General features: G+C 44.8%; 1 protein-coding gene across 1 annotated transcript; it reads left to right on the forward strand.

Annotated features, from left to right (window-relative positions):
- Positions 1-9,610: 9,610 nt before the first annotated feature.
- LOC134408334 (putative transmembrane protein 244) lies at positions 9,611-27,485 on the forward strand. Its single transcript, XM_063140588.1, has 6 exons — positions 9,611-9,698; positions 13,334-13,419; positions 18,097-18,170; positions 19,638-19,763; positions 26,853-26,897; positions 27,373-27,485. Exons 1-6 carry the CDS (start codon positions 9,663-9,665, stop codon positions 27,483-27,485), a joined length of 480 nt encoding a protein of 159 aa, XP_062996658.1. The 5' UTR covers positions 9,611-9,662.
- The last annotated feature ends 278 nt before the right edge of the window (positions 27,486-27,763 follow it).

Consider the following 27,763-nt stretch of genomic DNA (forward strand, 5'->3'; position numbering starts at 1 on the left):
GCTGGGGGCGGGGCGGCGGCAGCAGCGGGCGCTTTTTTTCCCCCCCTCTCCCTCCCTCTCTCTCGATCTCTCTCACTGGCGTAGCACACGCACGCAGGCGCGTGCGCGCTGACGTAGGCGCGTCACATGACGGCGCGAGGCAGGCGGGCCCCAGAAGCTTTGGCTGCGGCGCTTTCAAAGTTCGCTCGCCTCGAGGAGCGTGGCGGGGGTGGCTCTTAAAGGGGAGTTTTAAAGGGGCGGCTCTCGAATGTGTATGCTTGGGAAGGAAACCTTCCGGATGTGGTTGGACTCCAACTCCCATCATCCTTCACCATTAGCTAGAGCTGGCTAGGGCTGATGGGAGTTGTAGTCTAACCACATCTGGAGAGCCCGCACGTTTTCCACCCCTGGTTTCTTACGAAATAACTTTCCGAACCATCTTGAGGACTTTGAGTTGTGCCTTTATAACGGGGAGAGGGTGTAACAGGCAGAAATTCAATAGGTGTAGCTCACCACCCTGGCCTGTTATGGAGGAAGGTTCACCCGTTTAATTCCTGACGAGTGCCTTGATTATAGACCTAAAAACGCAAACCTATGCCTTTTTGAAACATTTTCATATCACCCTTCAATTTAAAATTTCCATGGTAGTGCTTACACACAATAATCAATAAAATGGCACATCTTTATTCAGAGATATGTCCCATTGTGCTCAATAAGACTTACTCCCCCTAGGAAGTGTTCTTACTGTAGCAGCCTGAATTCTTATTTTCCTGCTTTTAATGCTCATGGATATTTGTCATGGCAGAAGGCTGTGACTTTCTGGCCCAGTTTACATGACATGACAGGCTCACCATGGGGTTTCGGTAGGGTTGTGTGAGGGTTGTTTAACCCTCAAGTCATGGTGAGGTGCACCGTGCATTCATATGACTCAGCAACCCCCCTCCCCAATTGCCCCAACCATGGGTTATATATATTCAAAATGGTGCCTAGCACATGTTGCAGCTCATTTGGGATTGAACAACCCACAGTGAGCCTGGCAGGCTGTGCAAAATGTGCCTGTGGATGTTTCCAGATGGACAACTCTTAGTGCTACCTATCAGAAGGCATTGTGTAGTTATGCCACCTTTTCTTCCTTAATGGATTTGCTGTGTTAAAAAAAAAGACTAAAAGTGGTGGAAGATGACAACATCTAGATCCCGCCCCCTAAAATTCTGTGGAATGAGGTGGGTGATGGCACCATAAAAGCCTGGCAGGGAAGCACTCTTACACAGAATGGAAATGATCTACTGAAGAGAAGCAAATGAAATCACTTATATGGACAATTTGACCATCTTGATTACATTAAGACTGATTTACATCACAACAGTGCCAGAAAAAGAAAAACCCTGCAGGCTTTTTCTTCCTTGGTGTTGGGAGATTTCTCTGTTCATTGATAAAGAGAGGAAGAGAACACCAACATAAGACTCCTCTCAAAAGTGTTTAAAATAAGATTTTGGAAGATTTTATGGACTCTAGGAATCAGGTACTAACAATGCAGTCTTATGCATATATACTCAGAAGTAAGTCCCTCTATGTTCAGTGGGACTTAACTCTATATGTGCATATAAGATTACAGCTTAAGTTTGTGAGTTGGTGAGAAGATCAGGCTAGACACATGGAATGCTAGACTGGATGGATGTTGGTCTGACTCTCTCCCAGAAAGGCAATTCTTACATTCTTTAGAGGACTGTCCTCCCTCAGGGATATTGGAGAAATCAGCAATGGATTCAAATGAGTTCAGATTTCTATGAATCTGTCCCATGGATTCCACAGGAGATCGGTGTTTTCTGACTCGCACAGATTCTGTGACTTGTGGACTGGTTTTTAATTTTCTGGAATTGTACACATATGTAATCGTACAAAAATATATATGCAAAAATTTAAAAAAGACACTGACTACAAATGTGTATTCCCCCCACTCCCATAAGCTAAAGCATGACAATGCGGATTCAGGGAGGATTTGCACAAGTGTGCATCTTTCAAAGCAAACGCAAGTTTGAGAAAAATCTGATTCCGTCGATGAGAGGACTACAGAATGAAAGACACCTACAAAGCACAGACGGAATGGATTTAACAAAATACATCCATCCCTAGTCCTCCAGCAGTGAACAGATAGTACTTTAGTTGATACAGAGGCTTCTGCGTCTTCTGCGTTTTCCCCTTCCTTTAAAAAGTTCATGGACAATGACCCACATTAGTAGACAGCAACGTCATCATCCATCAACATTATCATAAAAATCAGGACTCTTAAAAATGGACAGCACCATAATAAAAACATCAGAAGACCTCTAAATCAACCCAACTGCTTTGTTCAGTCACTGTGAAAATTTAGTTTTTAATCATTACATTCCTCCATAGTAAGTATAGATGTTCTGTAACAGTTTGGGAGAAGCAATGTGGTTTGTACGCCTTATATTTATTGACAACGACGACAAAGTGAAGCTGTATGAAATACAGCTTGGTTTCCCTTTTGCCATTGAGCATGAAATGTTTCTGATTTCTTTTTCCTTCTTACCTCGTGTGGCGCAGAGCGGTAAAGCAGCAGTTTCTGCAGCTGAAACTCTCCCCACGGCCTGAGTTCGATCCCAGCGGAAGCTGGTTTCAGGCAGCCGGCTCAGGTCGACTCAGCCTTCCATCCTCCTGAGGTCGGTAAAATGAGTACCCAGTTAGCTGGGGGAAAGGTAATAACGGCCGGGGAAGGCAACGGCAAACCACCCCGCTATAAGGCCTGCCAAGAAAACGTCAGCGAAAGCTGGCGTCCCTCCAAGAGTCAGTAATGACTCAGTGCTTGCACGAGAGGTTCCTTTCCTTTCCTTCTTACTTACAGAGGACGGAAGCTGGAGAGAATACCTTTGACAAAGATGCACAAGACTTACCTACTTTCTTATTTTAACACCATAGTGCAGCCATTCCCAAGCAAGCAACCTCCGGATGTGTTGTAGTCCAACACATCTGGAGGTCACCCGCTTGGGGATGGCTGCCATGGTGACTATGAGAAATGTGACAATATACAGCTTTGCCTGTGGAACATGCAAAAATGCCTGCCTGGACCCTAAGATCATTTTTTAGATGCCCTTTTCTGAGTGCCCCCGCTGAATATGCTATCTCCAGTATTCGAGGCAGTAAGCCTGTGTGCACCAGTTGCTGGGGAACATGGGTGAGAGGGTGCTGTTGCACCATGTCCTGCTTGTTCATTCTTGGACGATGGCTGGTTGGCCACTGTGTGGACAGAGTGCTGGACTAGATGGACCCTTGGTCTGATCCAGCAGGGCACTTCTTACGTTCTTATGTTCTTAATGAGGTGAGGTGGTTGGCTACTAAGGAGAGGGCCTTTTTGGGGATGGCACCCCAGTTGTCAAATGCCCTTTCCCAGAAGGGCTCCTCCGGCACCTCCGTACCTTTTTTGCGCCAGGTGAAAACCTTTATATTTCCCCAGGCTTTTTAATCCTTCCATGTTAAAAAAAATTGCATGAGTGCATTTTAGATCTTTGCTCTGCAACTTTGGTTTTATTCTATTTAAAGCATAAGGCTTTTATATTATGTTTTCCTATGTTATTGTATATTATGGTTTTATGTTTGGTTTTGTGAATCACCACAGTGTTTTGGCTAATGGGAGGTATAGAAACATAATAAATAAATAACCTGATCCTCTCCCCACCCAGCCCTCCAGTCCAAAGTGCTGGTGACCAGAGTAGGCCTAATAGGAATTCATATTAACTCATTCACTCTGTTTTATTGGGGTATAATACTACCAATGTAAAAGTGGGCCCATTTTTTTCTTTAGTTGCACATCAAAGGTCTGCAGATCACCTTGAGCAAGGTCTCCCTATCATATCTGGCACACAGAGAAGGAATCTTCACTGCGCACCAGCAGTTTGCTTGTGTGATGCTAGCGGAAAGGAGTCTTCAGAGGACTGTGCAGAACCAGCCCAAACTTCAGAACAAAATGTAGCTCCTGCTCCTTGTTTCCGATCATTGTGCAAACTATTTCTCCTAACGTGACACATTGACAGCATTGGAACCTGAGCAAACACTGGCTGTGGTGCTTTTGTTGATGCGTTTGAAATTTGATGCATTTTGCGGGGCGGGGAGAGCAACTGGGCTACATTTGATAAAATGACAGGTGTATTGAAATGCCCATTTTCTTCCTAAGCTAAAAAGATTCCATCTTCTCCTATACGGCCGCAGGCTACTCAGCTTCATTAACTACAAAGCCAGGGACCTATTTTTCTAAGTAATGATATTTCCTCCATTTTATTTCTTTTCCCATCAAGAAAAGAAATGACTTTCAAAAGTCAAAGGTAAACAGAGACTCAGGTAAGATGCAGGTGAGAAAGCTGTACCGTATCGCCAGAGCTACGCAACATCAACTGGCCTGCGAAGACTGGAGAAGAAGAGGCCAGGTAATGACCTCAGCAGCATCCCTCAGGATAGAGTGAGGTGACCAGTCAGACATGCTGGCTCTCTATACATGCACAGCTGTGCTTACATAGTGTATTACCCTGACACCTTGGCTGAAGAATCCATTTTGTTTTGGAAAAGGGCAGAGGCTGTGGGGAAACTGCTGGAATGAGAAAAATGCACTAGATGTCTGAGGAGGAGCCAGCGTAATGGTGTACAGCAGCCTTCCCTAACCTGGTGCCCTTCAGATGTATGGGACTCCAACCTCCCATTATCTGCAACCAACACGGCTACTCAGTCTTTGCTGTCCCATTGTAAGCTACATCCAGGATGTTGCAATTGACTTCCTACAGCTCAGGCGGTTTATTTATTTATTTATTTATTTATTTATTTATTTATTTAAAATATTTATATCCCGCCCTATATCACTAAGATCTCAGGGCGGCATACAGATAAAAACATACAGTATAAAACAATAAATATGCACAGTTAAAAACAAATTAAACCATGATCCAAGTTAAAACAATATATAATTTAAAAGCAATAGATGCTGTTAAAACAGTTAAATAGCTTCGGCTATTGGGCGGTATAAAAATGAAAAAACAAACAAACAAACAAAAAAAAAACAATGTGCCAGTGAGTTTAACCATCAAAGGCTTTGTTAAAAAGCCATGTTTTTACTTGGCGTCGAAATGCAATCAATGTTGGCGCCAATCTGGCCTCCAACTTCTTCTGTTGACCTTCAAAGCTTTTCACGGTCTAGCTCCTTCCTATCTCTCCTCTTTCATCTCACACTATTGCCCCGCTCATGCTCTTCGCTCCTCTGATGCCATGTTTCTCGCCTGCCCAAGGGCCTCTACTTCCCTTGCTCGGCTTCATCCATTTTCTTCTGCTGCCCCTTACGCCTGGAACGCTCTTCCAGAACATCTGAGATCCACAAGTTCAATCGCAGCTTTTAAAGCTCAGCTAAAAACTTTTCTTTTTCCTAAAGCTTTTAAAACCTGCTGTTGTTTGGACTCTATACTGTTAGTTTTACCCTACCCCATGCCTGTTTACCCTACCCAGTGCCTGTTTGCATTCTCTTCCCCTCCTTATTGCTTTACTATGATTTTATTAGAATGTAAGCCTATGCGGCAGGGTCTTGCTATTTACTGTTTTACTCTGTACAGCACCATGTACATTGATGGTGCTATATAAATAAATAATAATAATAATAATAATAATAATAATAATGTCAGGGTGCCACCACAGAGACAGCCCTCTCCCTTGTCCCATCATAACGTATATGTTGCATTGGTGGGATGCGGAGAAGGGCTCCTCCAACAGATCTAAGGTCTCGGGCAGGCAAAACAGGGCAGCAAGGTTATTAACAGGGACTGGCCGGCGAGATCACATTACGCCAGTCCTTTTACAACTTCATTGGCTGCCAGTCCAGGTCCGGGCCCAATTCAAAGTGCTGGTATTGACATTTAAAGCCCTAAACGGTTTGGGGCCAGGTTATCTGAAGGAACGCCTCCTCCCATATGTACCTACCCGGACCTTAAGATCATCTACAGGGGCCCTTCTCCGTGAGCCCCTGCCAAAGGAAGTGAGGCAGGTGGCTACTAGGAGGAGGGCTTTCTCCGCTGTGGCACCCCAGTTGTGGAACGAGCTCCCCAGAGAGGTCCGCCTGGCGCCTACACTGTACTGCTTTCGTCGCCAGCTGAAGACCTTTTTATTCACTCAGTATTTTAACACTTAATTTTAACTTAAATTTAAATTTTACTGTTTTAACTCTGTATTTTAATCTTATATCAACTTTGCTGTGTGGTTTTATCCTGGTTGCGCTTTTTATATTGTATTTCATAATTGTGTTTTAACCTGTTGGGTGTTTTACTGTGGTTTTAATTTTTGTGAACCGCCCAGAGAGCTTCGGCTATTGGGCGGTATAAAAATGTAATAAATAAATAAATAAATAAATAAATAAATAAATATAAGGAGAGGCTTAACACAGACACCCCTCTAGAATGTATCCCACTCAGCCTATATACTCTTCCTTTGCAAATTTACAAACACAATGATGAACTAAGGCAAAAGAGAGGGGAAGATGGGGGCAGGAGAGGACATTACCAGGCAAGCCTTCAGTCAGCCCATCCCTAATTGGTATAAACAGAAACCCCAAAACTCGTAAGAACAGAATAAGTGTTCACCTGGGCCAGTTTCCTATTGTGGCCAACCAGCCGCTTCTTGGGGAAGACACTTTTTGCATTTCTATATTCCATTGTTTTCCATGTGCATCTCTGGATATCACATAGTTGTATGGGTGGGGAAGGAACAATTCACATGAAAATATATTTCGAACCATTTGAGAGATCAGATTTTAAAATCATTTTTAAAAATTGCACTGAAGTGCTTTTTTTAAAAAATCATCACTTGGAATATTACTTCAATATTTAAAAAAATGGATTATTTTAAACAGAATAAATAAATAAAAAGTTGATGATAGAAGGGCAGTGACCAGGAAAAAATCAGAACGGCGGTGTGTTATAGATGCACAGCGATAGGCTCACTCATCAGACACACAATTCTACACAATAAAATCACATCTCTTAGCAAAGACGGCAGAGTAACACTAACATGATATGCACCTGGGGAGAATTTGCTGCTATTTTGTTCTTTTTAAAGTCATATCTTCTGTGGCCTGAGAAAAGATGGAAGAAGCATGGGGAAAATCACAGGAAGGCAATGATTTGATAAGAGCGTTGGATGGATGCCTCTCAAAAATGGAGTGAACAAATGCCTTCCTAAATTACCTACCGGCTTCTTGGAAATTAACACATTGTCAGCGCAAATGGATTTCAGAGCCCTTATGACAGCTAAAAGACTTGTACTATCACTTTGGAAGGATAAATGCTCACCTCCCATAATGCAATGGGCTGACGACGTAACAATGCTATTAACATTTGAACGAGTGTTATATAGGTGTGACTTGTAAGTGGATAATTACATGGATATTTGGTCTGCTTTTCTTGAAACCTATGCATAACTGTCACCCTTTAAAAAACAACAACCCCGAACAGTATATTTGATGGAAAAAACAGTGATATTCCTATATATGTAATGTTTCTTTGCTTTGCTTTTTCACAATTTATTTTTAGTTCTGTTTTGTTAATATTCACAATAAAAAGATGGAAAAAAAATGCAGCGAACAAGGCATCAGTGGAGGCTGGTGACTCCTTGGATGGGAGCACCTTGGAGAGCTCCTTTAGAGTTCTGACTAAAACCCGAAGTGGATTCGCCGCCAGCCTACACTGGATGTGTGGCTATTCCACAGTAGGTAAATGGGATCATAGAAGTGGGGGGAGCTGTCTAGGCCAACAACCCCTTGCTTGACACAGGAAATCCAAGAGATGTCTGTCCTGTCACTCCTTGAAGACTCAGCAAGGGAGAAACCTCCTACCCCTCTAAGGCGATTAGTCCCATTGTCAAACTTTTCTTATTATCAAGAAGAAACTTCTAATGTTCAACCAAAATATACTCTCCTGGAACCTAAGCCTATTAGATCTAGTCCTGCCCTCTGGGGCAACAGAGGACAAGTGTTAGTTTCTTCTAAGAGACAGCCCTTCATGTGTACGAAGAACATTTTCATGTTTCCTCCAGTCTTTACTTCTCCAGGCTAAAAATGCCCAGTTCCTTCAACCTTTCCTCATAGGGCTTGTTTTCCATATTATTAACCCATCTACCATTGCCCTCCTCTGAACCTGTTTCAATTTGCTTACACCCTTCCTAAACTACGATGCTCAGAAATGGATACACTACTCCAGAGGAGGACTGAATAGGGTGGAACATAGTGGAAGTTCATATTACTTGGGGGGAAATAGTTCTATTAACGCAACCTAAAATTGCATTCACCCTTTTTGCAACTGCTGACTTGTGTTCATGATCAACCTCAGTCCTGAGACCCATTTCATAACCTCCTTCCAAGCCATCCTATGCCTGTGCTTTTGTTTTTGCATTAGCTGAAATGGAGAACCTTGCATTTATCGCTGCTGAATTATTTCATTTTCATAGTTTTGGCCTAGCTTTCCATTTTGTAAAGTTGTTCCGAATGTTATTCCTGGCATGCTAGCTACTCCTCCCAATTTTGGGTGATCTCCAAAACTGGATAGATAGCAAGGAAGCATAGTTGGATGTTTTAGTAGGAATTTTGTCAGCTTTGTTGGACAAGGCAATAACAACAGCCACATCGCATGACAGGTATTGAGTCCTGTGAAAAACATTGCAGTCAAAGAATCCTACAGTCTGCTCTGCCAAATACCTATATTTTATCTTCGGTTGGTTCGCCAACTACGGCCTCTCCTGGACAGAGATAGCTTGACCACGGTGGTACAGGCATTGGTAACCTCAAGATTGGATTACTGCAACGCGCTCTATGTGGGGCTGCCCTTGAAGCTGCTCCGGAAGCTGGAGCTAGTGCAGAATGCTGCAGCTCGGCTGTTGTCTGGAGCTGCCCCTTTCCGGCATGTAACTCCTCTGCTGAGGGAACTGCCCTGGCTGCCTATTCACTACCGGGCCAGGTTTAAGGTTCTTGTACTTGTGTACAAAGCCCTAAACAACTTGGGACCAGGATACCTGAGAGAGTGCCTTCTCCCCTACCAACCTGCCCAGTCACTGAGGTCATCCGAGGGCCTGCTCCTGGTGGTTCCACCTAGATCCATCCTCCGATTGGAATCCACCAGGGGAAGAGCCTTCAGCGTGGTGGCGCCCCTCCTGTGGAACTCCCTGCCTCTGGAGGTCAGGCAGACTCCGACCTTGTACTCCTTTCGGCGCCTCCTGAAAACATCTTTATTCCAAGAAGCCTTTCTTTAACATGCAGCCTTGGATTTCTGTTTTTGCTTCTATTTAAATTTTGTTTTAACTGTTTTATTCTGTTTTTATTTTCATTTTACCTTGTACACCGCTCCGAAATTTTTCAATGGGGAGCGGTATATAAATATTCTAAATAAATAAATAAATAAATTTATCCAATGCTTCCACTCAAGAAACCAACACAGGTTTCTCTTCCTTCCTTCCTTCCTTCCTTCCTTCCTTCCTTCCTTCCTTCCTTCCTTCCCTCCCCCTCCCCCTCCCCCTTTTCTTCTGCTGTCCCTGATCTTTGCCTCTAGCAGGCGTTGTAGCTCATTTCTTAATCTCCAGCCTTCTTGCACAGGCTACAACTGTGCTTCGTGAAATATTCTCTTTGCTGTGATGAATCTTACCTACCCATGGTCTTGCAAGGCAATGAAGCATCAACCATCAAGGTAAAGTCCTTTGGGGCAAGGCATCCTCCACTGTGCCAGAGGGAGACCGAGCAAAGTCAGGCACGAAATCAGCTGCAGCCGGGTTTAGAGGTCAAGCAGGGATTGAGGCATGCCATCTGCTCCTTATGAGCTTGCAGTTGGATCGCTGCTGTTAAAATGCCGATTCTCTAGCCCAGGGTTGGCCAGAAGATAGATCAGGATCTATCAGTTTTCTTGGTGATTTGCAGTAGGTGGAAAAGCCTTTCTGATTCCCAATAAGTTTAAGTTTAACTGTAGAAAATTGTTGTATTTTTATTTTTTTATTTTTCACCATACCTCGCCTTGTCTTACTTGCTTATCTCTCACCTCTGGTGCTCCTTACCTACGAATTATGAATATTTACTGGTTGACTTTGGTTAGGTCTTTGTGCGTGTTTTAAGAGTTTTGTCTTAGACTCCCTGATCTTAGGCCAGATCTACTCCTTGGTTGCGTTTGAACAACACAATAGTCAATGGTGGGTTACTACTCAACTCCACGGTTGATTATCAAGGGAGTGCTCCCCACATGACGTAATTATAATTAACTGGTGTGAATTAGGGCTAGCATCAAATTGACTATTAGTCAATGGTGTGTTTGAGTGACACATCCCCTGCGCTCTCTTCCCCTCTCAGTCCTCCCACTGGTATCCTATCAGCCATTGTGAGTTCTGCTGACGACCAGAGCAGCAGCTGCTGCTTTGGTCACTCTTGCCAGGGGACTTTGTAGTCACCAAAAATAACCAACTTTGTGCGACGAAATAGTCAACGGTGTCCGACACATGACATGATAACCAACGGTTGTTCAAATAATCAAGTCTGCACAGCATTGGTTATTTGTGTTAGTGATTTTGGCTGAATAACCAAACATGGTGTGAAAAATTCCCGACAGATGACCCACCATTTATTATTATTATTATTATTATTATTATTATTATTATTATTAATTTATATAGCACCATCAATGTACATGGTGCTGTACAGAGTAAAACAGTAAATAGCAAGACCCTGCCACATAGGCTTACATTCTAATAACCCACCGTTGACTATTTTATTTATTTATTTATTACATTTTTATACCCCCCAATAGCCGAAGCTCTCTTGGTGGTTCACAAAAATTAAAACCATGAAAAGCATAATAAAACAACCAACAGTCTGAAAACACAAATACAATATAAAAAGCACAACCAGGATAAAACCACACAGCAGAAGTTGATATAGATTAAAATACGGAATTAAAACAGCAAGTTTAAATTTAAGTTAAATTAGGTGTTAAAATACTGAGAAAATAAAAAGGTCTTCAGCTGGTGACAGAAGGAGTACAGTGTAGGCGCCAGGCAAACTTCTCTGGGGAGCTTGTTCCACAGCCGGGGTGCCACAGGAGAGAAAGCGCTCCTCCTAGTAGCCACTTGCCTCACTTCCTTTGGCAGGGGGCTCATGGAGAAGGACCTCTGAAGATGATCTTAATGTCCAGGCAGGCACATACGGGAGGAGGCGTTCCTTCAAACAACCTGGCCCCAAGCCGTTTAGGGCTTTGAATGTTAGTACCAGCACTTTGAATCGGGCCCACTGCTGGTTACCGTGTCATCTGAACCCAGTTCTTGTGTCAAAACCTTACCAATGTGGAATAAAAAGCAGCATATAACACTATGAAAGCAGTATATGGAATGTGGATTGTGCCCCTACAGTTATCACTGCACTTCAATGCCACTATAAAGCAGTTGTGTAGATCTAGCCTTAGTTACTCAGGTGTAGATTTGTACTAGTATCTGGAGAGGTACTGGTGAGGGAGCTAATAATCCAAACTACCGGTCCTTGACTTGAAAGCCCTTCATAGTTTGGGACCATGTTAGGCTCCATCTGAGCCTAATGCTGCCTTAAGGGAATCTTCAGGTGCTGACTATTGAGAAGGGCAAGAGCTCTTGGGGTCTTTTATCTTCAAGCTGGGATGTATTTATAATTTAAAAGGCAGAGCAGCCCTTTAAACTAGGGATGTGCTCCGCTTCTAATCAGACTGGCGAATTAAGGCGGGGGCGAAGAGGATTGGGGGGACGGCGGAGCGTGGCGAAGAGGATCAAGGTGAAGGCGGATCCTTCGCCTTGATCCGGAGCTCCGCCGGAAAGGTAAGTGGGGTTTACCGGGCCCTGCCGCTGTCGCCCATGCGGCGACAGCGGCAGGGCCCGGTAACCCCCCCCTCCTCTCCCTTACTTGCCTCCATCCGCGGTCTGTCGGCTTCTTCAGTTGAGCCCGCGGTTCAACGAGGAAGTCTGGGCCGCAGACTTCCTGGTTGAACCGCGGGCTCAATTGAAGAAGCCGACGGACTGCAGACGGAGGCAGGTAAGGCCCCCCTCCCCCTTGGTCTCTTATCGGGCTCTGCCGCTGTCGCTCCACGGGCGGCAACAGCGGCAGGGCCCGGTAACACCCCCCGCCCTCCTCTCCCGGCCTTACCTGGTGCCACTCCCTTCCACTGCGGAGCTCTGATTCGGAGCCGGAGCTCCGCGGCGAAGAGGAGGGGAGTATGGGTGGAGCGGCGTGGCGCGGAGCGGGCCGATCTGAAATTTTCGGATCGGCCCGCGGGGCGGAGCGGGGCGTCCGTGCACACCCCTACCTTAAACAGAGGATACTTTCAAATAGAGGACACTCCTCTGGCAGCCTTTCAAATAGAGGGCTGTATTCTGTAAAAGAGGACACACAGCAACCCTAGAGGTTCCATGTTTTAATCTTTGTAAACCACACAGAGAACTTCAGCTATGGGGCGGTATATAAATGTAATACATACATACATAAAATTAGATGTTACTACCTCATAAATCCAGTTTTAACAAGCACCTGCCACCCGTCTCCCCTGCACTGTTTTTGCCAGCTATGATAGGTAGTCAGTTTTCTGAAACAGTGGCTGGCATCCTCCTCCAAAGTAGGTACTGTCTAACTTGTCTCAGCAGAAAAATAAAACACAAATTTGACAGGTGGCACATACTGTAAGAACATAAGAAGAGCCCTGCTGGATCAGACCAGGGGTCCATCTAGTCCAACACTCTGTTCACACAGTAGCCAACCAGCTGTCGACCAGGACCCACAAGCAGGACACAGTACAACAGCACCCTCTTGCCCATGTTCCCCAGCATCTGGTGTACATAGGCTTACCACCTCGGCTACTGGAGGTAGCACATAGCTTTCAGGACTACTAGCCATTGATGGCCTTCTCCAGGAATTGTCTAACTCTCTTTTTAAGCTATCCAAAATGGAGCCATCACCACATCTTGTGATAGTGAATTCCATAGTTTAACTGATAGACTTCTCCTCCAGGACTTTATCAACCCCCCTTTTAAAGCCACCCAAATGGGTGGCCATCACTACAACTTGCAGTAGTGAATTCCATAGTTTCGCTATGAACTGTGTGAAGAAGTCCTTCCTTTTATCTGTCCTGAATCTCCGTAATCAGCTTCATGGGATGACCCCATTGGGCTCTGGTATTTTGAGAGAGGGGAGAAAATGTCTCCCTAGCCACATTCTCCACGCCATGCATAATTTTGTACACCTTTATCATGACTCCCGTGAAACTCCTTTTCTGCACTGATCCTCGGTGGACGTTTCATTTCTTTCCCCTGCTTCAATTTCCAGGCCATCGTTCTTCATATACTGCTGTGTCTCCTCATTTTCTATGCAGTGTATTACATGACTGGGAGCATTTGCTGTGGAGCGTTCAGGTGAGGCCGCTGGTCCTGTACCGGCGTAGATGTTACTCTCAGCCCCTTCAGTTTGCATTTCCCACAAGCGTTCCATCTTCGTCCTACAGCTCCCAAGGGAGAATGTTCTTTTCCACTCTACTGTACAGCATGGTTCTGGCACAGTAGCTAATTACCGGGTAGGCCATTTATTTTAATTTCCCCATAGTTTTATGCTGTTGCAAAGGCACACCTGACAGCCTGTCCCTGGAATCTGAAGGATTCTCCAGAACAAGCATGTTAACTAAGGATTTGCTTTCAAGCATGTTCCTAAGATCAAAAGCCCCTTTACTTTCAGATGTTCTTAAATCATTCTGTGCCCCTGGGATTGTTGGAGAGGGTATTTGGGGGTTATTATTATTATTATTATTATTATTATTATTATTATTATTATTATTATTTTATTTATATAGCACCATCAATGTACATGGTGCTGTACAGAGTAAAACAGTAAATAGCAAGACCCTGCCGCATAGGCTTACAATCTAATCTTCCATTTCTTTTGCCTTTCGCCCTGTACAATGATGGTATGCATGCAGCCCCCCCCACAAGAACATCTTCAAAATGGAATCCAGAAAGAGGTTCCACATGCCTGCTACAGAGTTTTTTACTCATAACAACGTCCCACTGAGTTTCTCCTTACTGCAAAGGTTTGCAGTCTCCATTTGTCATATCAAGGATTTTGTTTCTGAATTACCAGGGGACCATTCAACAATGCCGTTCTCTCCCCCTGCCCCCCCCTCCAAATTGAAGCGGGACAGCCCACAATACTGAAGACGCTTTCACATTTTAAGTCTCTGTAAACCTCCGAACATGGAAACGCAAGTCCATTTAAATCAATGAGACCAACTTCCAAGTAAATACGTTTAGGATTGAAGCGAAACTGCACCAGTGTGACAGATAAATTTATGACTCCCCAGCTGGACTCCTGCTGTTGGTTAACTGCCTAGCCTGCCAAGGCAACCATGATCTCTAATAATTTTACACATTCAAACTGTCCAGGGAGGAACGGACCGAGCCTTTGAGGTTACTGGGTTGTTTTGCCTGACAAAGTTGGTGTCAAGACAAAAACTACAAATCACTACGTACTGTGTACACTGTCCGAAATGATGATAAATCACAATTGCGTGAAATCCAATCTATGGATGCCGCATTGGGCTGGCTTTTCCCAAGCAATGCAGGTTCTGTGGACTTGCAGACCAGTTTTTTGTTTGTTTTTGCTTTTACTTTTTATGGTATGTGTATGTATGTTTTGCACTAATGCACACCTGCACAACTGGAACCAAATTGTAATACATTCCATCAAGGAGTAGACGATGGAATGAAAGACACCTGACACTCAACAAAACTGATTTAACAAAACCGGTACATCCCTAGTTCAGGGTTTCAGCCAGCCATGCCCTCTTTCAAGAGGCTCCATTCCATCCCCACCACCACCAGCCATGAAGAACCTGCCACCATTCCACAGCCATTGAGTATACTCAATCCCGTTTTAGATATTTTTGGGATTCTTCGTCTCCAACTGCTGCCATTAATTAAACAAATATTTAGGGGAAAGCCTCTAAAGGAGGGTCCTTAAAACAGTTCAATGCAGACTGAGTGTACACAATGACCAGTGAATGCTGACTGTTGCAGGGGAAAGATGATGGGAAATGAGGCAGGTGGAGAAGGTGTTATCATTCATTCATTCTAGGAAAAAGGGTCAAGGTCAGGTGGTATTCTAAACAGGAGCACTGCAGAGCACAAAAAGTGTTGCTGGACCCACTTGTTACATCTATAAATGCCTCTAGACTGACCATCCTGGTCCACATTTGTGACCGTCATACAAGAGCAGTGACGAATGATTTCCATGAAGGATTGCACGCCCCTTGTAGGTAGAGAAGCGGCTTGGCCCAAGACCTACCAATTCCAAGGAAGGTAGTTCACCCAGAGAACTGCAGCTGCTGTGTGGTATAGAAATGCAGTAAATAAATAAATAAAGTCTCAGATTATCCCATAAACCTCTGGGATAATCTCTGGGATAATAGCTAAAATGGAACCCCTGAGTTCAGAGGTAATAAGATACATTTGAGAATCTGTTGCTGAGAATCAGCAGCATACATCCTAGTTAGATTACTGTAATGCGCTCAACGTAGGGCTGTCCTCGAAGATGAATCGGAATTAGAGAGGATCGCTCTCTAATAAACATTTATACAGAGCTTCAAGGGTGTGATGCTATGTACAGCTAGCTACTTGGAAGCAAGCCCCACTGAACGAAGTAGTATTTATTTATTTATTTATTTATTTATTTATTTATTACATTTCTATACCGCCCAATAGCCGGAGCTCTCTGGGCGGTTCACAAAAATTAAAATCATTCAAAATATAAAACAACGGTATAAAACCATAATATAAAATACAATGTAAAAGCTCAACCAGATAAAAACAGCAGCAATGCAAAATTACAAATTTAGTAGGGCTTACTTTTGAATAAACATGCAAAGGATCATGACTTTGGTGTATTTAGTGTGCTTCACTAGATGACCTTGTTGCAAATTTTCAGACACACACAAACACACACACAACCTACTAAAGTAGATTGCTAGGATTATCTGCTGCTGCGTGTACAGAAGTTAAGAACAAGGCTTGCCTAAGGCCACCTAGCCAATGGCCAAACTACATGATACATTAAATGCGCAATGACCCAGTGCACAGCTGCTGTGAGAAAGGCAAATTCCATGTTAGGGATCATTAGGAAAAGAATCGAAAAAAAATAAAACTGCCAATATCATTATGTTTTTATATAAATCTAGGGTGTGACCATACTTGAACACTGTGTACAGCAGGGATAGGCAACCTTTTGGATTCGTGGGCAAATTTGGAAACTGTTCTCGGCACAGCCATTAAATGACTGCCATGGGTAGGCATGGCTACTCACCAAGGACAAATAACTGCCCAGATGCATTCATGGGGAATTAAGATGGCAGCAGGGAGAGGCTTCCACTTTGCTTTGAAACAATCCCAGCTGCCAGTAAGAAAATATAAAAATATTTTTAAAATAAAAATGGGGCCAAGTATGGTGTCTCAGTAGGCACTGAGGAAGGTGCCCAGGGGCCCACGGGCACTACGTTGCCTACCCTGGTATAGAGTTCTGGTTACCATACTTCAAAACAGAGCTGGAGAAAGTGCAGAAAAGAGCAACCAAAATACTTAAGGAGGCTGGAGCACCAGCCCTGTAAATGTTCAGAGCTTTTTAGCTTAGAAAAAATGCAAGTGAGAGGAGACATGATAAAGCTGTACAAAATTTCTCATAATACTAGAATCGAATGGGGTCATTCAAGGAAGCTGATTGATGGGAGATTCGGGACAGACAAGGGGAAGTACACAAGCTTTCAGTCAGATCTAGAACATCTTGTATGCCCTTAATGTATTTGGACTTGTTTTGTTGTTGTTAAATAGAAACAGGGGGGTGGGGGCTGATCACAATTGTGTGGAGACGTGGTATGGGTTAACCTTGTCCCTTCTGTGCCATAGCTGCAACAAAAACCATGCCCCTGAACCTGATATTGTCACCATTTAGTCTGCTAAAGTGAGATTAAAACCCTTAGGGGCAGTTTATCTTCACCATTTATTTGTTTACCTTGACAAAGGCATGTGAGCCCCAATTCAGATTAGGACCATTAAGACCATCACATGCAGGTAGTGGAGGCTTAAACCTTCCCATCTAGACACTCCCCTCCCCCACAAAGTCCACCCTACCTGCAGAGGGTAAAAAAGAGAGAGAAATAATCCATTGGAATGTTCTTTCTCTTTTTTCAAAGTCCCAATGGGGTTGAATTTAAGGAGGAAAGTGGCTGGGTGGGAAGGTTAACCTCCCCTACCTGTGTGTGGTGGTCCCAATCCAAATGGGTGCCCTTCGTGTTTACTTCACTATGGGTAGTATCCAATGTTAATCCTACTTAGAATAGACCCATTGAAATGAATGAGTTTGTCGGGACTGACTTAAATCTCATTCATTTCAATGGATCTACTCTAGGTCGGACTAACATGGGCAAGATTAACCCTAGGTTAGCCCTTAGCTGCTGCAATTGGAACATTGGACTAGAGCAGCCTTCCTGAACCTGGTGTCCTCCAAATGTTTTGAATGACAATTCCCATCACCCCTGACCCATGGCTGATTGGGGCTGTTGGGAGGTGTAGTCCAAAACATCTGGAGGGTGGATTGGATGGTCCTTTTGGACTGAATCTAGGGTGACCATATGAAAAGGAGGACAGGGCTCCTGTATCTTTAACAGTTGTATTTAAAAGGGAATTTCAGCAGGTGTCATTTGTATATATGGAGAACCTGGTGAAATCCCCTCTTCATCACAACAGTGAAAGCTGCAGGTGCCCTGCCCTCTTTTAAATCTGATTACTCTAGTATAGCTCCTGCAGCTTTAACTGTTGTGATAAAGAGGGAATTTCTTCATATATACAAATTCTCCATATATACAAATGACACCTGCTGAAATTCCCTTTTCAATACAACTGTTAAGGATACAGGAGCCCTGTCCTCCTTTTCATATGGTTACCCTAAGACTGAACCAGCAAGAGTTAGAAGTTAGGGGTAGAATTTACAAACATCATTCTAACGCACCTGAAGTTTCTTTTAAAGCTCAAATTCTTCTCTCTTTTTTCCAGGATCAATACCTTTGGCCTGCGGATCCCTTTTGAATTTAAAATGGAGCCGTCTTTCTTAAATCCCAACTATCTGGGTGAGGATGAATTTGGAGAGAGCGTTTAAAGCGCATAGAGATGGATTGGCTGGGAAGCACAAAGGAATGGAAAATATGCAAAATTAAAACAAGGAATGACATCTGCTTAGAGCAGCCTTCCTCAATTTGGGGTCCTCCCCATGGGGGAGCCTATGGGAGCAATGCCGGCCTGTCTCCTCCCAGAAATGAGCATTTTCACTCATTTTGGATGGCCCTGGAAACATTAAGCCACCATTGTGCAAGCAGTGAGAATCGCTTGCACAACGGAATTGGCCAGGCAGAAGAGAATTGGTGGTGTGTGTGTGTGTGTGTGTGTGTGTGTGTGTGTGTGTGTAAGCACCCTGCTGGATTCTGCCCTTTATCTTTACACTGAGCCTGAACTGGAGAGCCTTTCAAGTGGAGAACGCCTTCAAAGACAGGACTATAAAGTAGGGCACACGCTAGTCGCCATCACAAGACAATTCGATGTTAATAATTTCTGCAGACAGTATAACAACCCCCTGAAGAAGGCGTAAAAAGCAAGAGGCTGTAATGTGGCGGGCTTTTGTATAATAAACCTTTCTATAGCATCTGAAGACTTCTGTCCTTTTCTCTGCGCGTCTTGGATGCTCACCCATCTTGCACCAAAGTAGGACACATAGCCTTCTGATTTCAAGTAGAACTTGGGGCTCAGCTCTACATTAAATTAAAAATGTAGTGAGAACTTTCAGATTTCTTTCTTAATTTTTCAAATAATTGGGTGGTCTGGTTTTTACTGGGACCCCCCCTCCATACACACAAGTGTGGAGGCTTAATACATCCCTCCCAACCAATAATTCCCCCTGCCCCATCCTACTCCCGGTGTGGCTACCAAAAAAGTCTCATTTTATTGCCAAGGGGGCTTGTCTAAGGTCTGTAGGCATGCTGAGAAGCTCGGAGGGAAGTATATGGAGAGCCAATGCAGTGTAGTGGTTAGAGTGTTGGACTGGGATGCAGGAGCCCTGGGTTCTAATCCCTACTTGGCCATTAAGCTCATTGGGTGACCTTGGGCCAGTCACTGATTCTCAGCCTAACCGACCCGACAGGGTTGTTGTGAGAATAAAATGGAGAGGAGGAGCATGTGAGCTGCCTTGGGTTTTCTTGGAAGAGGAAGAAAAGTGGGACATAAATGTAATAATAATTTTAAAAAATAATAAAAGTATTAAGCCTCCCCTCCCCACATGGGGTGGTCCCAATAAAAATCAGACCCACCAAACTAGATAAAATGAAAACATGTACGTGTCTTTAACATAATGTATGGTTGAGCTATCACTGTCTTGTAAGTGTGCATAGGATTACAGCCTAAAGTAAACTGGGATGAAACATGGAAGTAAACATGGAGACACATCTTTGCCAACAGCCAGTGACAGAAGATAAGTGTTTCTGCAGTTCTTTTTCTTGACTGTGCCTCATTTAAAGATTTGTTCTTTCCTTTTCCTCCTTCTTTAGCCAACACACTGGCCTTGGAGCTCACCTTTTTCACCAGCGGCTTGCTCTTTGCTGTATTGTTGCGACGGTGGGTCTGGGATTACGCCACCACTGTCACCTTGGCCCACGTCCTGTTGACCTTTGCGGGTGAGTTGAAGCCAGTCGCGCCCTGTGGGAGGCATCTTTTAAAGCTGGAGAAGGAACAAGGCTTTGCACAGTGGTCTTCAGGGACAGGACAATTCCCAGATTGGATATTAGCTAGCTAGACTGAAATCCTTGCTCAGTGTTGCAACAGTCGCATGGCCCCACGCATAATGTGCCTGCTCAGATGTTCATTTCAGGAAGGAAGAAATATCCCTTCTCAAAACTCAATGGAGGCTCACGGCTCAGATTTGGATGGGGCTGTGAATCCATTCTGGGTTTTAGCCAGAACTCTAAAGCAGCTGCCCATGGTGCTGAAGCTATTTTGGGGCTAGGGTTCAGCACCGTGGATAGCTCATCTAGAGCTATCAGCATCAGCATCATATTTTGGGCATCGACCTGAACGGGATTTGAACCAGTTGAGTTTCATGGATTGCAAAACAAATGCACAGGAGTACACATTTGTTTTTCAGAAATGAGACTCCCATACACAGTGATTTGGTGCTGACTTCAGTAGCAAGATTAGCGTTTGGGTGGGTGGCCAGCTTTTCCTTTTCCATGAAAGGTCTGGACACTGCAATATTCAGGGACATTCTGGGGTGCCATTTTCCACATCAGAATTGCCCTGGAATAATGCCATGTCTCAGATATTTTGGGAAATGGAGACAGCAGCCACCCACCAACAATGACATGAATGTAATTTTGTAGCAATGAATGTGAATAGCATTAAGATACAAAAGCAGATTTCTTACACCCAAGGTGGGCAGAAGGTAGATCTCCAGGTGTTTGGGATTTCCCACCATTCTTGACCATTGTTCATACTGGCAGGGACTTCTGGGGGTTAAAGTGCAACATATCTGGAGATGTACTTTTTACTCACCCTGGACCTACATAATTTTTGTTGACTTCATATTGAGCCTTGGAGATATCTTGCTACCTTCTGAGGCTTTGGGAAAGGGTGGTGGTGGTACGTTTGTCTCTGGGACTCAGAGGCACCGAGAGCACATGATGTCAGATGTATGAGGTTACAATCAAGATAACTCCCTGCCCTCAAGGGGAGCAGCGGAGTCGCTGAACAGAATAAATTTGGGCTGTCCATTTCACTTCACCAGGTACACATGCATGCACACACAAACACTATTCCAGCGGTTCCAGTCCTACCTGTGGGGTTGATTTAAGAGTGTAATGTTGGGTAATTATTCCTCAGTCCCTTGACAATTGAGCTGTGGGGGTCCACAGGGTACCATCCTGTCCCCAATGTTGTTTAACACCTATATGAAGCTGCTGGGAGCGGCCATTAGGGGATTTGGAGCCAAGTGCCACCAGTACGTTGATGATACACAGCTCTATCTCCCTGTGACATCTGAATCAGGAGAGGCTGTGCAAGTCTTGGACCAGTGCCTAGACTCAGTAATGGGCTGGATGAGGGCCAATAAACTGAAGCTGAATCCTGGCAAGATGGAAGCCCTGTGGGTGAGTGGTTCCTGAGTTTGGGAGGTAGGCTCATTGCCTGTTCTGGATGGGGTTGCACTCCCTCTGAAAGATCAGGTTTGCAGTTTGGGTGTACTTTGAGATTCATCATTGTCGCTGGAGGCCCAAATGGCTGCGGTGGCTCAGAGTGCCTTTTACCAGCTTCGGCTGGCTTGCCAGCTACGGCCTCTTCTGGACAGGGATAGCTTGGCCACAGTGGTACAGGCATTAGGAACCTCTAGATTGGATTACTGCGATGTGCTCTATGTGGGGCTGCCCTTAAGGCTGCTTTGGAAGCTGGAGCTAGTGCAGATGTTCCTTTTCAGCCTGCAACTCCTTTGCTGAAGGAACTTTATTGGCTGCCTATTTGCTACTGGGTCAGGTTTTTTTTTTTATTATTATTATTATTATTATTATTTATATAGCACTATCAATGTACATGGTGCTGTACAGAGTAAAACAGTAAATAGCAAGACCCTGCCGCATAGGCTTACATTCTAATAAAATCATAATAAAACAATAAGGAGGGGAAGAGAATGCAAACAGGCACAGGGTAGGGTAAACAGGCACTGGGTAGGGTAAAACTAATAGTATAAAGTCAGAACAAAATCAAGTTTTAAAAGCTTTAGGAAAAAGAAAAGTTTTTAGTTGAGCTTTAAAAGCTGCGATTGAACTTGTAGTTCTCAAATGTTCTGGAAGAGCGTTCCAGGCGTAAGGGGCAGCAGAAGAAAATGGACGAAGCCGAGCAAGGGAAGTACAGACCCTTGGGCAGGCGAGAAACATGGCATCAGAGGAGCGAAGAGCACGAGCGGGGCAATAGTGTGAGATGAGAGAGGAGAGATATGAAGGAGCTAGACAGTGAAAAGCTTTGTAGGTCAACAGGAGAAGTTTATATTGGATTCTGAAGTGAATTGGAAGCCAATGAAGAGATTTCAGAAGTGGAGTTACATGGTCAGAGTGGTGAGCCAAGAAGATGATCTTAGCAGCAGAGTGGTGAACAGAAACCAATGGACTGATGTGAGAAGAAGGAAGGCCAGTGAGAAGAAGGTTGCAGTAGTCCAACCGAGAAATAACCAATGCATGAACAAGAGTCTTGGCAGAAGAGACAGACAAAAATTATCGAATCCTGGCAATATTATACAGGAAAAAATGACAAGATTTAGCTACTGCCTCAATATGAGGAATAAAGGAGAGCGAGGAATCAAATATAAAGGTTTAATGTTTTGATACTAGTGTACAAAGCCCTAAACAACTTGGGACCAGAGTACCTGAGAGCGTGCCTTCTCCCTTACCAGCTTGCCCAGTCACTGAGGTCATCAGAAGGCATACTCCTGGTGATTCTGCATAGACCTATGGCCCAATTGGAGTCCATCAGGAGAAGAGCCTTCCATGCGGTGGCCCCCATTCTTTGGAACTCTCTGCCCCTGGAGGTCAGGCAAGTGCAAACACAGTGCTGCTTTGTCACCTCCTGAAAACAGCACTTTCCCAGGAAGCATTCCTTAACTGACCAGCCACAGATTTTTATCAGTGTTCCATTTTTAAAAAGAACAGATGTGTAGTGGTATACAAATGTTGTAAATAAAATAAGCACCCACACCCACCGATGTGTCACAGAGAGCTGCAACTGAATGCAGTGCTCCATGTCACATTTCCCCGGAGTGAATGTTGTGAGATGGCCCCCTCGAGACAGCAGAACTCTTGACCTATTCTATGCCTTTCTTGAATACTAGGGTGGTAAAGAAAGAGGAATGGATTCCACCGTACGGCGTGTGGGCAAACAATGGGAAAGCAAAGCACGCACGCTGGTAGAATAGAACCTACATCAGGGATGTTGAATTTTTCAGTCCAAGGGACAAATTTCGTTTTGGAATAACGGTGAAGGTGGTGGGGGCAGCAGGGCTGCATTCTAGTGGTGGCTGGGGTCAATGGCATGGCCAAAACACCAGTCTATTTGAACTTAAAGCTGCAAGTAACTAAGTCTCGGAGAGGCATTGCAACCTTTTAGAACTTGTGTAAAGCCCCTGTCGCCATGGGCACTAGTAGTCGTGCTCCTGTCCCGCCTTTTTCCCCCTCAGTCCCCTCACCACAGAGAGGCTCATGAATAATGCAATTGTGGCTCATGCCTAGTGAAGCCCCGCCCCCTCCCTCACGCCCCCTGATTGGCTGCCTCCATGCTGAGAGGCGGCAGCAAGGTGTGGGAGGGGAGAAGTGTGTGCCACATGGCCTTCCCCATGTCCCCCGAAGCTAGGTTGCTGCCTTCAGGTGTGGTGTCCCATTGCCGGTGTTGAAGAAAGATGTTCAGTCTTCCAAGTCAAGTTTATTGTACTTCGCAACCAGCCACCATACAGCTTCACATAGATGTGTTACATTCATTCATTCATTCCCTCGGCCTTTGTGCGCAAGAGCAGGGCCAGCACAAGAAATTTAGCAGTTCTAAAAGTTACATATTTGTTAAAATCATTCAATAAAAAACACAGTTTTTCAAGGGAAGGTCTTCTTTGTCCGAACTAGCAAAGGAAGGATATAAATTTTCCTAATGTCTGAATAGACTTTGCATTCTAAAATAAAATGGTTCTTGAAGAAAGGCTTTTGGCGGGGAATGGGAAGGGTGTTGCCATCTTCTTGTTGTTGTTGTTGTTGTTGTTGTTATTATTATTATTATTATTATTATTATTATTATTATTAATTGCACTTATATACCGCTCCCATAGCCAGGGCTCTCTGGGCGGTTTACAGAAATTCTAAAATTGAGATAAAAACAAGTTTAAAATTCTAAAACACAGAACATACACACATAAAGCATTAGAAACCGTTAAAAAAATAAACATGTGGGTGATTAAGATGTGCTGCCATATGCCTGGGCAAAGAGGAAAGTCTTAACCTGGCGCCAGAAAGATAGCAGTGTTGGTGCCAGGCGAGCCTCGTCAGGGTGATCATTCCATAGTCTGGGGGCCACCACCGAAAAGGCCCTGTCCCTCGTTGCCACACACCGAGCCTCTCTCGGAGTAGGCACCCGGAGGAGGACCTTAGATGTTGACTGGGTATATTCACGTCGGGAGAAGCGTTCCGTCAGGTATTGTTCTTCACTTCAGGCAGCAAAATATCTTGGGCTGGCCAAATTAGGGGCAGATTTAGGGGAAAGGAGGAGCATATTGGGACCCCAGATGAGCCAGATTCTGTACCGGTTCATCGGGGTTGTGCTAAATCCAGATTTCCTGCTTCGAGCAATGAATTGAACTAGACAGCAGTGGAGGCTAGTGGCTCTGATATCAGGGGTACTGTGAATCTGCTCCGGGTTTCAGGCAGAACCAGTCAGAGCTCTAAAGCAGCTATTCAAGAGTTCTGACTGGTCCTGCCTGAAACCTGGAGCGGAATCATAGCGCCACTACGAATCACCTTGGAGAGCTCCTTTAGAGTTCTGCCTGGTCCTACCGAAACCTGGAGCAGATTCACTGCCCCACTGACATCAGATCCACCAGCCTCCACTGCTGGATAGCCTGTACCCCTACCCAAGAGGAGTACCCAGCACTGCCTGCCTTTGCTCAAGGAACACAGTTAGGGTCTCTCAAGAGCTGGAACATCCCACCAAGGAGGCACAACCAGCCCTTCTCCTTCCCATCGCCATGCACCAAACAAGCTCCCCGCGTCGCCCCAAATACAACCTAATGATCCGGTGCGCTCGAAATTTGAAACAGCTTTAAAGCAAATATGAACATTACCAAGGAAGGAAAAGTTGTTTTTAAATGGCTTTCGAATGGCTTTGCGTCCGCCTCCGCTATTGTTCTGTCCCATTAATCCCTGGGCCATGTGGAACCATTCTTCCTTCCTGCCCATCATGGCAGCAATGATAACAGGGAAGCAGCTTCCATTTCTCTTGCGCTACGACTTCAGCAAAGACAGGCATCGCCATCTGCAGCCCGGCGGTGCTAATGGACCAGAAAGAGAGAGACCCATCACTTTGCTGACACCCACCCCACTCCATCCCCCAACTCCTGAGAGCTGCAATGGCTCCTCCTGTTGGGTTTCTGGGAGGGGGGGTGCTGTTTATGGAAAGACTAATTGCTTACTCATAAACAAAGCAATTCCACTAAATGGGGCGGGGGACAGACACCCACGCTCGAGCGGAAAGGATGGCACTGCTTCCGAGCTCGGTTATTATCGTGCGCTTCCCTATTAGGGACCCTGTATATCAGCCTCCAACATGGGCATGATTTGTGTTTGTACTGGCTGGAGGATGATAAACGGCAGCTGCTTCAGTTGCAAAAGTAAAATGCTCTCTCTCTCTCTCTCTCTCTCTCCCTCCACCCCCCCCCCAAGTCACAATTTAAAAGGAGACAAACCTCTGTGCGCCAAGATTGAGATGAATGGGCGCAAGAAGATAGGCAAATTAAGAGATGATGGATGAGCCGAGCAAAGAATGGGGAGCAGCTAGGGGAGGAGATGGATGGACTTGCAAACTGAGAAGATGAGCCCAGTTTATTGGATTGGATTGGACAGGGCAGGACAGCACAGTAGCCACCGACTTTAGTAGCCCCGTAAGCCCATGAAAGGATCTCAGCCCCCTTCCCAGGAGCCACCTGGCTCCGCTTCTTCCTCTCCTTGTGGAAGCTGTTGTGGATTGGAGCCAGAGGGAGGGACAAGCAAATGGGCACCATAGTGGCAAGGAGAAAGTGTGGGGTATCTCGACCATTTTGCCCATGGGCTCCATTAAACCATGAAGCTCTCTCTTTCCCCAACCCTGATGCAGAGAGGGGTTTAACCCTCCCCTCCCAGTGTTTTCTTGCCCCAAAGTTACCCCTTATAGCAAAGAATAATAGCACTTTTGGGGGGCAAATAGCATTACTGGACTCGATGGCCCTATAGGCCCCTTCCAATTCTACTATTATGATTCTATTCTATGCTTAGGGAGCCATTTTTGATGGAAAAACAACACAGGGAGGAAAGGGTTAACCCCATCACCTTGTTCTCCATCTGGCAGACTTGTCGGTTATGTCAAGCGCATACTGTAAAGCATGCGCTTAACATAACATGCCATTTGGCTCATGTCACAACCGCATGGACCCTCCAGGTTCTCTATGCCTCAGAGTCTCATTTGCTGGAGAGCAACAGCTAAGGAGGCCTAGCGCCCAAGAGGCATCTGGTTAGTCACTCTGGGAGACAGGATCCTGCCCTAAATGGACTTTTGGCCTGATCCAGCAGGGCTCTTTTTATGTTCACGTCCCCCTTTACCATACTTATATAAACTTCATCATCCCAAACGTTAAGTAAAGGACCAGAGGCTAAGTAAGCCACACTGTTGTGTGGGCCAATAACACTGTCGTGGGATGGTAGGGTTGTTGGCTTTTTTGGTTTAAAAGCAGATAATTCTGGTCTGAATTCAGAATGGGGTCAAATCCCATTTTTTAAAAAGCCACAGTTGCACATTTCCTTTGTAAAATGTTCAGATCCGTCGATTTGAAGTGCAAATCTTGGTGGCTCAAGCAGGGGCAACAGGACAATGGAGACTGGATGTTCCAGTCCTCTGATGCCATCACTGGGCTGCACTTTATTAATAACTTAATTACCCTTTGCAGTATAGTTGTGCTGTATTAAACTTTTCTGCTGACTTTTCTGATCTTTTTACAGTGATGGAAGAATTTCCTCTGGTTTGGCAGTGGTGGCTGGCACTTGGTAAGGCTTTTTTTTTATCTAGCTCAGCCAGAAGAAAAGCATTTTTAATATATATATATATATGTGTCTGCGTGGGGTGGGTGTGTCTTCCAAGTCATCCCAACTTGCATCACTTTGTTAGAGAACTCAGTAATGCCCACTGCTGACTGGTATAGTAATGTTTGCACTGCCCACCCACTCTTTTGGAGAAGGCCTGAAAACATCTTTCTTACCCTCACTCTGATTTGGCTTCATGATGCTGCCATGAAGTTAGTCAATGAGATGTAGCTTTGTGATGACGGCTGAAACTAAGTAAGAATGAGGGCAAGGCTTCCTGTTCTCATTCGGGTACTTTTCAGGTAAGAGAGAAAAGGCCATCCCCGAGCTGGCACCCTCCAACTGCGATGGACTACAACTCCCATCATCCCCAGCCAGCATAGCCAACAGGGGAAGGCTGTGTTAGACTTGTATGCTAATTTATCTTCCTTGCTTGCAGCCAGTGGCCTCTTCCTTATGATCAGCAGTGGTGAACTGGTGACCTATCTCGCTTGCTCTGATGCCAACAACCTCAGCAGGGGCAGTTTTTTAGAGCTTGCGCTGAAACTATAAAAGCATCACATCTCACCTGCTGAATTTACAGAGGAAGGTCCTTTCATCATCATCGTCATCATCACCACCAATGTCAGTAAGAGAAAGAAGTTTTCAAACCTTCTGGGCAACATAAAAAAATGAGACACACTATCTTTTTAAGCTCAAAACTGCAAGCCTTGCATCTTCAGGTCATCATGTGGCGCAAAGCAACCTGGTAGAGGTACTTGATGGCCCTCCCTTCTCTTGAAAAAGGGACCAAAGCCTAGCGGTAGAGCAGATAATTTGTGTGCAGACCT

The sequence above is a fragment of the Elgaria multicarinata genome, chromosome 13, assembly GCF_023053635.1.
Source record: "Elgaria multicarinata webbii isolate HBS135686 ecotype San Diego chromosome 13, rElgMul1.1.pri, whole genome shotgun sequence".
Taxonomy (NCBI): domain Eukaryota; kingdom Metazoa; phylum Chordata; class Lepidosauria; order Squamata; family Anguidae; genus Elgaria; species Elgaria multicarinata.